Source organism: Palaemon carinicauda, chromosome 44 (assembly GCF_036898095.1).
Source record: "Palaemon carinicauda isolate YSFRI2023 chromosome 44, ASM3689809v2, whole genome shotgun sequence".
NCBI lineage: Eukaryota > Metazoa > Arthropoda > Malacostraca > Decapoda > Palaemonidae > Palaemon > Palaemon carinicauda.
The window spans coordinates 1,754,077-1,768,418 of NC_090768.1; the positions used below are offsets into that span (position 1 = coordinate 1,754,077).

The 14,342-nt window shown below is 43.4% G+C and overlaps 1 protein-coding gene across 4 annotated transcripts in view; it reads right to left on the reverse strand.

Annotated features, from left to right (window-relative positions):
• Window positions 1-14,342, reverse strand: part of LRP1 (LDL receptor protein 1) — a 1,015,507-nt gene that overhangs the window by 132,756 nt on the left and 868,409 nt on the right. For all 4 annotated transcript variants that reach the window (XM_068367027.1, XM_068367026.1, XM_068367028.1 and 1 more), the window contains one exon: window positions 1,324-1,478. In XM_068367027.1, coding sequence (XP_068223128.1) covers window positions 1,324-1,478 — 155 coding nt within the window. The remainder of the gene's footprint in view (window positions 1-1,323; window positions 1,479-14,342) is intronic.

The following is a 14,342-nucleotide window of genomic DNA, read 5'->3' on the forward strand; positions in this document are numbered from 1 at the left end:
AGGGCGACCTGTCCTTCTACTTCTAAGACTTCTTCTGTTTCTTAGTGGCCATCTTGGCCACTGAACACCTCCTCTACCCTTCCTTGAGGGTGCACACGTGTCATTTGGGGAACACACACGACCCCGGTAAGAAGTACACAAAACATGAGGATCAACCTCTAAATGTGAAAGGAAGCTGCACACAACTTCCCGTTAACACCTGCAGATTCAACTTAGTGAACATAAGTGAACATGAAACACTCTAGTAACACACGCTACGAGCATAAAGACAAACATTAATGATCGCGACAGAAGCAGAGTTGAACACATATTCGTACGACTAGAGGATTGATTGATTTAAGGTTTTCAGGCATCCTGACATCTAAGGTCATTGACGCCGAACGACTAGAGGAAGAATGGTTGATGGCAACCTGGGAAGGTTGCCTAAGACGTCCCTCTTGGGCATGCTGGGAAAACAAGAGAGGTTGGGGTCGCACAAGTGGAGAGGGGGGTTGGGAGAGTATAGGCCTGTTGGGGGGGGTCTCTGGTCGGGGAGCTGGGACTGTAGAGGTCTCCTATACATTGGTCATGGTAGGGATTCGTGTAGGAACAAACATTATTGTAACAATAGTCAATGTGAACTGTAATTTAGTTTCATATGTAAGAAATATTATGCTCAAGTTTTAATCTGAGAAGTATTATTTGGTAACAACTTATGATGTCATATTAATAAAAAGACTACCAAAGTGTTTATAGGTGTACTTAAATTTTACAAAGTGGTCCTTCTTGTTATAGCATGCCTAAATTTAAGAAAATTCTGACTGAATATAAATTCTTAACTAGTTAAAATAATTGCATTAATAAAAATATTAATGGCACTGTCATTTTCTATTAAAACTCCATTATGAAGTAGATAATATAAAATTATTCAACCATTTAACAATTATTTTGAGTGTCCAGGTAATTTTATGCAATTTACATTCAAATTTTGTACAATACTCTATATACTATGTTGTCCTGTAATAATCCCGCTAGATTTATGTAACCTTGCAAAATAAATATATTAAACCACATTTAGAAGTACACTACAAAAGTAACCATAAATCAAACTATATAAATATTAAATATTCTTATTAAAAATAATCTTATCAAACTTCAAGAAAGAATTTACAAACAAAGAATTGATACACCTAGAAGTAAGAATTGCCATTTCATTTTTCATGATTTGAGGATTGGTCCAATGTGGACAACAATATGTGGTTATTACAAGTAATGGGTGCGATGGAGAAAAAAAATATTTTGGAAAACATACTTGATGTTATAAATTGCAAAGCAAGTACTTACATTTATGCAGAATCTTTCACATTCTGTACTTTCACATCTGATTCCATGATATCCAGCGGGGCATTTACAGAAAGGTTTACTACTTCCTGAAGCAATTACACATGTACCATTATTTTCACAGGATAGTGAATCACAGGATGTATAACACTGAGTTCCTGAAAAATATTTGAATTAAAAAATTACATACATACATACATATGTATACTGTACATATGTACATACTACAATATACAGTATCTATATACACTCAGCACTCACTTGAAGATATGCAGAGTATAATATAAGAACTAACCCCTATAGATTTTATAATTGTTTTGTGCACAATAGTTGTAAACAGTTTAAAGTTCTGTAATTGTACTTTAAAATTATAATACACTAGATAAATGCAATTTACTGTACAGGAGGTCCTTGGCTTATGATGGTCTCGAGTTACAACTTTCTGCCATTGCAAAAGGGCACCCATGAGGTACAGGATACTTGGTTTGTTAAAATGACGAACTACTTGCCGATGCGGAGAGCAGCTATTGCCGTCACCTGATCGCAATGTAGTTCGTTATGCATCACTTTAGCATTAATTCGCCATCTTTGTTTACGGTATGCATTTGTGATTTCGGTGCTGTTATTTGTGCACCATTTGTGCATCATAACATATCTGGAGAGCATAAGGGAGACTCCTGATGGCAGTGCATCCAAGAGGAGGAAAGCTGTTACCATGGAACTGAAAGTGAACATACTGAAGCAAATCGAAAAACGGAGACCCCTACGAGAATAGGTCAAGCGTAACTATTTAATCATTCTACGGCTGTGACTACCATCAAGGATAAAGATCGCATACTTGAGCATATGAAAGGATCTGCAGTGGTCTTCTATTTAATATGGGAAGTTGTTAGTGCTCTGGTTGGATACTCAAAATCAGCGTCATTTCCCAGTGAGCCTTATGGTGATTCAGAAGGTTAAGTGTTTGTTTGAAACCTTGAAGACTCAAAAGTGGGAAGGGAGTGAAAGTGAAGAGTTTATGGCCGATAAAGAGTGGTTTATGTGACTTAAGATTTGGGCTCATTTGCATAATCTTCAGATGAAAGGTGAAGCTTCCTGTGCTGATAATGAAGCAGCAAGTGAATTCCCTGTTGCACTAGCTGAGATAATTAGGGAAGGTGGATTTTGTGCTCTACAAACCTTCAACGTGGAAGTGTATACAGAACCGGGCGTAAATCACTAAGGAGAAGATGGCACCAGAGCACAAAGTTGGCAAGGAGAGACCAACTTTACTTCTAGGGGTAATGCTTCTGGCGACTGTAAGCTAAAGCCATTGCTGGTGTATAAGGCTGAGAATCCCAGGGCACTCAAGGGGTTTTGGAATAGTCAGCTACCTGTCATTTGGAAGTCAAATAGGAAGACATGGGTGACACACTAGTTATTTGAGGACTGGTTTTTCAACCACTTTGTGCCTAAGGTGGAGCAGTATTGTGCTATGAGGGGTTTAATGAAAGTAATACTTGGTGATAATTCCCAAGCTTTATTCAACACATTACCAAACTACCATATCTGTAACAAAGAAAGACAACAATGAATATCAACATAAATGCACATGTTAACACAAACACATAACCTAAGAAAATCATGCTATAAAACATTAACATAGGAAGAACAAAACAATAAACAAAATATGTTATTTTTATAATAAAATAAATTTTTTAATATACTTACCGGTGATTATATAAGCTGCAGCTCTGCTGCTCGACAGAAAACTCTACGTTCAAAATCCGCCAGTGATCGCTATGCAGGTAGGGGGTGTACATCAACAGCGCCATCTGTCGGGCAGGTACTCAGTACTCAATGTAAACACAGAACTCAATTTTCTCCTCGGTCCACTGGGTCTCTATTGGGGAGGAAGGGAGGGTCCTTTAATATATAATCACCGGGTAAGTATATTCAAAAATTTATTTTATTATAAAAATAACATTTTTCAATATTAAACTTAGCCGGTGATTATATAAGCTGATTCACACCCAGGGGGGTGGGTAGAGACCAGCAATAATTGTTTACATTATTATGAGCTAAGGATTTTTTATTTCATTTTAGCAGTTATTCAAAATAACAAACATAAAATAAATAAGTACCTGGTAAGGAAGTCGACTTGAACAATTACTCTGCCTTTTTAAGTACGTCTTCCTTACGGAGCCTCGCGATCCTCTTAGGATGCTGAGCGACCCCTAGGAGCTGAAGTATCAAGGGTTGCAACCCATACTACAGGACCTCATCAAAACCTCTAATCTAGGCGCTTCTCAAGAAAGAATTTGACCACCCGCCAAATCAACCAGGATGCGAAAGGCTTCGTAGCCTTCCGGACAACCCAAAAACAACAATAAAAAACATTTCAAGAGAAAGATTAAAAAGGTTATGGAATTAGGGGAATGTAGTGGTTGAGCCCTCACCCACTACTGCACTCGCTGCTACGAATGGTCCCAGGGTGTAGCAGTTCTCGTAAAGAGACTGGACATCTTTAAGATAAAAAGACGCGAACACTGACTTGCTTCTCCAATAGGTTGCGTCCATTATACTCTGCAGAGATCTATTTTGTTTAAAGGCCACTGAAGTTGCGACAGCTCTGACTTCATGTGTCCTTACCTTCAGCAAAGCTTGGTCTTCCTCACTCAGATGGGAATGAGCTTCTCGTATCAACAGTCTGATATAATAAGATAAGGCATTCTTTGACATAGGCAAAGAAGGTTTCTTAATAGAACACCATAAAGCTTCTGACTGTCCTCGTAAAGGTTTAGTTCGTCTTAAATAGAACTTAAGAGCTCTAACAGGGCATAAGACTCTTTCTAGTTCATTTCCAACCATATTTGAAAGGCTTGGAATATCGAACGATTTCGGCCAAGGACGAGAAGGTAGCTCGTTTTTGGCTAGAAAACCAAGCTGTAAAGAACATGTAGCCGTTTCAGATGAAAATCCGATGTTCCTGCTGAAGGCGTGAATCTCACTGACTCTTTTAGCTGTGGCCAAGCAAACCAGGAAAAGAGTCTTTAAAGTGAGATCTTTAAAGGAGGCTGATTGTAGTGGCTCGAACCTTTCTGACATAAGGAATCTTAGTACCACGTCTAAATTCCAACCAGGTGTAGCCAAACGACGCTCCTTCGTGGTCTCAAAAGACTTAAGGAGGTCCTGTAGATCTTTGTTGTTGGAAAGATCTAAGCCTCTGTGACGGAAGACTGATGCCAACATGCTTCTGTAACCTTTGATAGTGGGAGCTGAAAGAGATCTTTCTTTCCTCAGGTATAATAGGAAGTCAGCTATTTGGGTTACAGAGGTACTGGTCGAGGATACTGATACTGACTTGCACCAGTTTCGGAAGACTTCCCACTTCGACTGGTAGACTCTAAGAGTGGATGTCCTCCTTGCTCTAGCAATCGCCCTGGCTGCCTCCTTCAAAAAGCCTCTAGCTCTAGAGAGTCTTTCGATAGTCTGAAGGCAGTCAGACGAAGAGCGTGGAGGCCTTGGTGTACCTTCTTTACGTGTGGCTGACGTAGAAGGTCCACCCTTAGAGGAAGAGTTCTGGGAACGTCCACTAGCCATTGAAGTACCTCGGTGAACCATTCTCTCGCGGGCCAGAGGGGAGCAACTAACGTCAACCTTGTCCCTTCGTGAGAGGCGAACTTCTGCAGTACCTTGTTGACAATCTTGAACGGGGGGAATGCATAAAGGTCTAGATGTGACCAATCCAGTAGAAAGGCATCTATATGAACTGCTGCTGGGTCCGGGATTGGTGAGCAATATATTGGGAGCCTCTTGGTCATCGAGGTTGCGAAGAGATCTATGGTAGGCTGGCCCCATGTGGCTCACAGTCTCTTGCACACATCCTTGTGTAGGGTCCATTCTGTTGGAATGATTTGTCCCTTCCGACTGAGGCAATCTGCCATGACATTCAAGTTGCCTTGGATGAACCTCGTTACTAGAGAAAGGTTTAGATCTTTTGACCAGGTGAGGAGGTCCCTTGCGATCTCGTACAACGTCATAGAATGGGTCCCTCCTTGCTTGGAGATGTACGCCAAAGCCGTGGTGTTGTCCGAGTTCACCTCCACCACTTTGCCTTGAAGGAGGGACTTGAAGCTTTTCAAGGCCAGATGAACTGCCAGTAGCTCCTTGCAGTTGATATGTAACGTTCTTTGATGCGAGTTCCAAGTTCCCGAGCATTCCCGACCGTCTAATGTCGCACCCCAGCCCGTGTCCGATGCGTCCGAGAAGAGAACGTGGTTGGGGGTCTGAACAGCCAGGGGCAGACCCTCTCTGAGGCTGATACTGTCCTTCCACCAAGTCAGGGACGACTTCATCTTCTCGGAAATGGGGATCGAGACCGCTTCTAGCGTCTTGTCCTTTTTCCAGTAAACAGCTAGGTGAAATTGAAGGGGACGGAGGTGTAGTCTCCCTAACGAAAAGAACTGTTCCAGGGATGATAGCGTCCCTATCAGACTCATCCACTGTCTGACTGAACATTGTTCCTTCTTCAGCATGTTCTGGATGCATACCTGGGCTTGACTTGTTCTGGGGGCCGACGGAAAAGCCCGAAAAGCTTGACTGTGAATCTCCATCCCTAAATACACAATAGTTTGGGATGGGACCAGTTGAGACTTTTCTATATTGACCAGGAGACCCAATTCTTTGATCAGATCTAGAGTCCACTTTAGATTCTCCAGACAGCGACGACTGGAAGAGGCTCTTAGAAGCCAGTCGTCCAAATAGAGGGAGGCTCTGATGTCCGCTAAATGAAGGAATTTGGCTATATTCCTCATCAGCCTCGTAAACACAAGAGGAGCTGTGCTTAGGCCAAAGCACAGGGCTTGAAATTGGTAGACAACCTTTTCGTAAACAAATCTCAGAAAAGGTTGGGAGTCTGGGTGGATGGGGACGTGAAAGTATGCGTCCCTTAGGTCTAAAGAGACCATCCAGTCTTCCTTTCTGACCGCTGCTAGAACAGACTTTGTGGTCTCCATGGCGAACGTCTGCTTTGTGACAAAGACATTCAGCGCACTGACGTCTAGCACCGGCCTCCACCCTCCTGTCTTCTTTACCACTAAGAAGAGACGGTTGTAGAAGCCCGGGGATTGATGGTCCCGGACTTTGACTACCGCTCCCTTTTCTAGTAAGAGAGACACCTCCTGCTTCAAAGCTCGTCTCTTGTCTTCCTCTCTGTACCTGGGAGAGATCGATGGGACACGTTGCTAGAGGGGGTTTGCGAACAAACGGGATCTTGTACCCTTCTCTGAGCAGCTTCACAGATTGTGCATCTGCGCCTCTTGCCTCCCAGGTCTGCCAGAAGTTCTTGAGTCTGGCTTCCACTGCTGTCTGAAGAAGGAGGCAGTCAGACTCTGCCTTTAAAGGACTTGGTACCTTTCTTCTTCCCACGTCTCCCTTCGGCACGAGCACCTCCTCTGCTGGAGGCTCTGCCACGAAAGGGCGGAATAAATCTGGACGCTGGAGTGTCCATCCTGGGTCTTGACACGGAAGGCAAAGGGGTGGCTTTGCGGGCAGAGGACGCAACCAGGTCATGGGTGTCCTTCTGAATCAAAGAGGCAGCAATCTCCTTAATCAAGTCCTCTGGAAAAAGGCACTTTGAGAGGGGAGCAAAAAGGAGTTCAGATCTCTGACATGGTGTTACTCCAGCTGACAGGAAAGAGCAAAGGTTCTCCCGTTTCTTGAGGACCCCGGATACGAACGAAGCCGCAAGTTCACTAGATCCGTCTCGTATGGCCTTGTCCATGCAGGACATTATGAGCAAGGAAGATTCCTTGTCAGACGGGGAGATCTTCCTGCTCAAAGCTCCCAGACACCAGTCCAAAAAATTAAAGACCTCGAAGGCTCTAAACACTCCTTTCAATAGATGGTCTAAGTCCGTAGGAGACCAGCATATCTTAGAGCGTCTCATGGCTAGCCTGCGGGGAGAGTCTACCAGGCTTGAGAAGTCGCCCTGGGCAGAGGCAGGAACTCCCAAGCCGAGAACTTCTCCCGTGGCATACCAGACGCTCGATCTGGAAGAGAGTCTCGCAGGGGGAAAAGAAAACGCTGTCTTCCCTAGGTCCTTTTTGGACTGCATCCAGTCTCCTAAAACTCGTAAAGCTCTCTTGGACGAGCGGGCGAGGACGAGTTTCGTAAAGGCAGGCGCGGATGACTGCGTACCTGAAGCAAACTCTGATGGAGGGGAGCGTGGGGCCGCAGACACAAACTGGTCCGGATACATCTCTTTGAACAGAGCAAGAACTTTTCTAAAGTCCAAAGAGGGTTGCGTGGTCTTGGGTTCGTCAAGGTCCGTATGTGGGTCATCAATGTGTGCCGCGTCGTCATCATCAGAGAGTCCATCATCTGAGAATTGAGGAGGCAGCGGCAAAGGAGTAGGAATTGGCTGGTCAGCTGAGTCCGGCAGCACGGGTGCACGCGTGACTGAACCGGACGCAACGTCATGGAACTGTTGCCCAGTCTGTGAACTGGCAACAACCATAGCAGCGCGGGGACGCATAGCGTCTACTCCAGACTGTTTAGTCTGATGTGGGCGAGCAGTGGTAACCACAATGGGTTGCGGAGGTTGACGCACCGCGTCAAAACAAAACAACTTAGACTGTTGTTGTACCTCGCGAACGTCAACGGAAGGTTCCGTGCGTCGCTGAACGTCAACATGCGGCTGGCAGCGCATGGGTGGCGGGACTCTCTCAGCTGGAGTGCGGCCGAAGGTCGCCTCAGCGTCCACAGGACGCACAACCGTGGGTGGTTGTAGGCTAGAGGTTGGTGCAGCGTCAACCTTCTCCGCACGAAAGTCCTGCATCAATGACGTTAACTGAGACTGCATGGTCTGCAGCAAAGACCACTTAGGGTCTACAGGAGCAGGTGCGGCAACAGACGGTGTGACTGCCTGATGCGGTACCGCTTTGCCTCTCTTAGGAGGTGAGCAGTCGTCGGAAGACTGCAGCGAGTCCGAACTGACCCAGTGGCTACAACTGGGCCGTTGGACTTGCGCGGAAGGGACCGACTTGCGCTTAAGAGGCCGCGAGACCTTGGTCCATGGTTTCTTACGAGAAACCTCTTCCGCAGACGAGGAATAAATGGGCTCTCTCGTCTTTGTGTGGGTGGGGCGATCTTGGGTAGATACGCCCGAAACCACGGAGGGAACGTCTGTTCGCTGATTAAAGCCTCTCGAACCCTTTGGTCGTACGACATTGCTTCTCCCCTGGGCTTGGAAGCTTGCAAGAGGTCCCGGACTGGGAGGACGACAGGCACGAACAGACGAACCCTCAAGCGCAACACTATCCACAACACTATCACTCACTTTATCACTACCCACTGCACTCTTACACTTCAGCTCCTTGACGTCTGCCATGAGCTGGTTGCGGTCACTAGCCAAGGACTCGACTCTCTCACCCAGAGCTTGGATGGCACGCATCATATCTGCCATCGAAGGTTCTTGAGTGCTAGAAGGGGGATCAGGAGCAACCACTACAGGGGAAGGAATAGGTTGTGGGGCATGAGGAGAGGAAAATTCAACGGAGCGAGACGAACTTCTCCTGACTCTATCTCTCTCTAGCCTACGTGTATATTTAAGGAATTCGATAAAATCGAATTCCGAAAGCCCAACGCATTCCTCACATCGATCTTCCAATTGGCAGGTTTTATCCCGACAATTGGAACAAACGGTGTGAGGATCGATAGAGGCCTTCGGAAGACGCCTTGAACAGTCCCTAGCATTACACTTCCTGAATTTAGGGACTTGAGAAGGGTCAGCCATTTTGAATTAGTCAAAGGGGAATTCAAAAACTATCCAAAGTCATCAACAAATAATCCGATATCAACAAAAGAATGCAAGGATGTATTGAAGATAAAGCCTGCAAAGCGAAAGCTCAAAACTAGAAATGTGTACTTCACCAAAAAGATGTGAAAACCAATCCAGTTAGCTACAGCGAATTTAGTAGGTCTTGCCGGTAGCACGACAGAGAGAAAATTGAGTTCTGTGTTTACATTGAGTACTGAGTACCTGCCCGACAGATGGCGCTGTTGATGTACACCCCCTACCTGCATAGCGATCGCTGGCGGATTTTGAACGTAGAGTTTTCTGTCGAGCAGCAGAGCTGCAGCTTATATAATCACCGGCTAAGTTTAATATTGAAAAAATATAAATACTCAAACATTGACAGTAAGAAACAGCTAAGACCAACTGATATTATCACATTCTCCCCTCCTAGAAAATTCAACTTTAATCAAAACAAATGTATTGGTTTAATCCCATCCATAGCGATCAGGCGGCCTTGACACACGAGTGGACCTTCTTATCTCAGTGGGCTCACTGGATTCACGACAATCACGGTTATCATGAGTTTGTGTATCCTGCACTTCAGTTGTATCTGGGGACTCCGTCTCTCCTGGTGGTTCAACATGGTGTACAGGAGACGTTGCACCTTCAGGACTTGGAGCTAAGTCACGGGTAGACACAGTTGATTCTCTACCGTCTGGATATTTGACATTTGTATACATTGAGTTTGCATCCATGAGTTGAACCTCTTCAGTTAACGGTTCATGTTTGCTAGACCTAACATGCCGTCGCAATAGTACAGGTCCAGGAGTCAAAAGCCATGACGGTAATGTACTTCCAAAGCCATGACGGTAATGTACTTCCAAGACTAGAGCCTCGCTGAAACCTGAAAAAATGTTCATGAGGTGTCTCATTAGTTGCTGTACATAAGAGCGACCTAACTGAGTGCAAAACCTCAGGAAGTACTATCTCCCAGTGTTGAGTCTTCAAGCCACGACTTTCGAGTACTAAACAAATAGATTTCCAAATAATACCATTATATCTCTCAACCTGGCCGTTGCCCATCGGATGATAAGGTGTCATTCTGCTGGTTGCAACCCCCTTCTGAGAAAGGTACAGTTTCAGTTCTTGGGACATGAAAGAAGCACCATGATCTGAATGAATGAAACTAGGCATTCCACATAGGATAAAGATAGATTCAAGACATTTGATCACTGTTTTCGAATGCATGTTTGGACAGGGAAACACAAAGGGGAAACGTGAATACTCGTCAACAACCATAAGAATGTACTTATTGCTCGTGGTAGAGGGCAGAGGCCCCTTGAAATCAATGTAAGACGTTCCATTGACTGGGTGGCCTTTATGAGGACTCCTTTTCCTGGACGATGGAATTTTGCTTTTTGTTGGCCACAAATTCTACAAGAAGCACACACTCTTTTCACGTCATCTGTTGAAAATGGGAGGTTTTTGGATCGCACAAAGTGCAAAAGGCGAGTGACGCCAGGATGGCAGAGGTTCTCATGGATGTCAGTGAGACTTGACATTGAGGAAATAGAACAACAATAGGCACGAGTCAGGGTGTCCGGTGCAATATTCTGTTTCCCCGGACGGTACTGTATAGTATAGCTGTAGGATGCCAGCTCCAACCTCCACTCCTGTATCTTGTTGTTCTTTATTTTAGTTCGCTTCCTGCTGTCTAACATGAACATCACTGATCTTTGATCAGTAATCAGAGTAAAATGTCATCTCGCTAAGAAATGGCTCCACTTGCGAACCGCTTCAATAATAGCTGTGGCCTCTTTTTCCACTGCTGGATAATGCAACTCGCTCCCCAGGAGCGTTCTCGACATAAAAGCTACTGGGCGGCCACTCTGGTTCAAGACTGCGGAGACAGCAACTTCCGAAGCATCACACTCTACAACAAAAGGAAGACTCTCATCCACAGCCCGCAGTGAAACATCCATAAGTTGTTTTTTTAAAGAATTGAAAGCAGCTAGTGCTGGCTCGCTGAGTGGAAAAGTTTTTGTGTTCACTAGGGGATGTATCGTGTCAGAAAAACCAGGGATCCATTTGGCATAATAGGCAAACAATCCTTGAGCTCTTCGCAGAGAGCCCATATTTGTGGGAGGCGGTAATTCTTGAAGGGGACGTAATCTGTCTGGGTCAGGCTTTATAACATTATTCCCGACACAATACCCTAGAACATTGATTGTAGGAACAGAAATAACCAAGTATCTTTGAGCTTCTCATCCTCAACTAGATTGTCCATAGCTCTTTGGAATGCAGCTACACCATTCGTCACACCAAATGGAATCCTACAAAATTGAAACAATTTCCCTGCACCTTCAAAAGCAGTGTACTTCCTCTCACTCTCTTTAATGCTGATTTGGTGATATGCACTCTTCAAGTCAAATGTGGAAAACACCTTATATTTTGCAAGGTCATGTACCATATCCTCTATCCTTGGGAGGGGGTAAGCATCTAGTTCTGTGTATTGGTTAATGGTCTGGGAAAAATCAATACAAAGTCTCTTTTTATGCCTGTCAAGTGGATCTTTGACTACTACAACCTGTGCCCTCCAAGGGGATATACTTGGTTCAATGACACCTTCAGATAGTAAATGTGAAATTTGGTCTTTTACGAACAGCTGGTCATCTTGACTATAGCGTCTGGATTTGACTGCAATGGGTTTACACTGTTGAGGTAAGTTGGGAAACAATGACGGTTCATCGATGTCAGCTGTCGCTAGTACACAAACAGGTTTGGCGCCAGTTATCTTCAAACTTGGTCTTTTCCCTTCATATTGAAAACTCACGCTCTGGTGTTGCTTTTGGAAATCATAACCCAAAATGACATCACAACACAAATCCTTCAGGACCCCTAACTGTATACAGAGATATCTCTGATCAAGGTGAACCAAGTCTGCTATGACAAATCCAGGGGAACTAGCATTGAACGATTTTGATGCCATTGAGACCGCTGAGCTTGCAGGGACTACTGTCAGTTTTAGTCTCTGCGCTACTTCCTCACGTATAAAACTATCTGAGCTACAAGAATCAACTAGTGCCTTCAATGAGTGGCCATTTACAGTGATGTTTGTAGCTGCATGTGAAAGATTATTTGGATAAATGTCAGTTATTGTAAGCAAAGTGGGATTATACAATGTAGCAGTGGTACTACCTGAAACTTTTGATTTACAGACTTTTGCAAAATGGCCTGATTTACTGCATTTGTTGCATGTGGCAGTACGTGCGGGACAACTCACTCTACCTGTACTGTGAAGTGCATTACCACAAAAATAACATTTTCTCTTTGATAAGTAGGCAGCGGCAACAGCTGAACCTCCCGGTGAACTTCCTTCTGCTCCCTCTTGCGTTGGATGTTGCTGCTGGTCACCGGTTGGCTGCGCCTGCCGCTCTGGAACTAAAGCAGCAGTATGAGGAATAGGTGGCGATACATATGCGTCGGCACTGCGCTGGGCAAGATCCAACGTAAGAGCTTGACTGTGTGCAGTTTCCAGATTCAGCGACTTATTCTCTAGTAACCGCTGACGAATAAATACTGAGGCAATACCATTGATAAATGCATCACGTACTAGCTCTTGCCGATATTGTTCTGCTGTGACTGGCTGGAAGTTGCAGTCTTTGCTAAGTTTATGTAACTCACGCAGAAATTCGTCAATGGATTCTCCTGACTGCTGTCGTCGCGTCGCTAAAACATGTCTAGCAAAAATCTCATTCGGCAACTTGACATAAACACTATCCAGTTTAGCGATTGCACTCTCAAAAGTACTAGTCTTCGATCAGTTCATATACAGTAGGGTCCCGAATTATGCGAGAATTTGGTCAATCAATGACCTCGTATAAATGGAAAATCGCATATTTCGAAACACACAACTAACAGAAATAATTCCATTGGGGCCAAGGCAACCAGCAACTTGCCTATTCAAATGCGTTTACTACCCATTTCCAATACAGTACTTTCTATGAACTATACTATATTTTATTATAATATCAAATTGTTCTTGTAAACAAATCAAACATTTAATATACTTTAAAGTTCTAATAACTTGAAAAAAGGTTAAACTTACAACCAGGATGGGTGTAATCACCGTATATTTCCCGTTATAACACGACCCAAAATACAGGCAAATTTTAATGTTTGTCATATCTATTGTATAAGATAACTGGTGAATAGCAAAACCATCACTCTATAGACTAGCTTTTGTTGTATCATTGAAAATCCAGAATTATCAAAATAAAGGCGATTTTATATCATGCGTTTCCTAAACACGCCAAAAAGCACGATAAAAAACGACAACCAATGTTTTGTTTACGTTTTTCTCTGATCATAACGAAGAAACAGACGCATTTACACATCTGTGTATAGGTTAGTTTTTGCATTGACAGCAATTTTACCAAGTATTGATTATATGTTGATTTTGTAGTTACCAATGTTCTACTTAATTTTTCTTAGAACTTCCAAGTAAATGAAATGAATGCCATTTATATAATGTTTTTATTTATGACGCCGCCTGAAACGGATACCTTCCATTCGTTTACTGTACGCTCTATCTTCGATCATAATAAACAAACGAAGTCATTAAACACGCATGATCAAGGTGATAAATAATGATATTAAAAGCTTTTAGTAAATATGTTATTACAAATATTTACCGTATCTATATAATTTCCTACATACGTAGCAAAGGAGGAAAACTTTTTTTTTTGCGTGTAATCAACAGTAACAAGGTGCCGCTAATAACAGAATGATAATTTACGATAATTCTAAACTGTTACGAAAGATAATTGTCCTTTCCACATCCAAAATACTTTTCCTAACTTCAGTTATAAGTCAACTTGTACCCACCTCAATTATGGAACCGTCAGAAAAAACGTAAAAGAAGAAGAAAGTACTAGGCCGGGTTTTAAAGTCGTCGAACAATTAAGTTATCGCTATAACGTTCAACGTGACAGAGATGGTGTGAGTTTGGAGAAGTAAGGAAAATTTAATCATGATTGCTTTTAATATAATTAATACTTTGTGAAGCCACAAATATTTCATTTGTTACACACACAAAAAGAGAGAGAGAGAGAGAGAGAGAGAGAGAGAGAGAGAGAGAGAGAGAGAGAGAGAGAGAGAGAGAGAGAGAGAGAGAGAGAGAGAGTTTTAAAAGTACTTAACAAAAAATATGTTAGATTAAAACACATTGGTGCTTATGTAA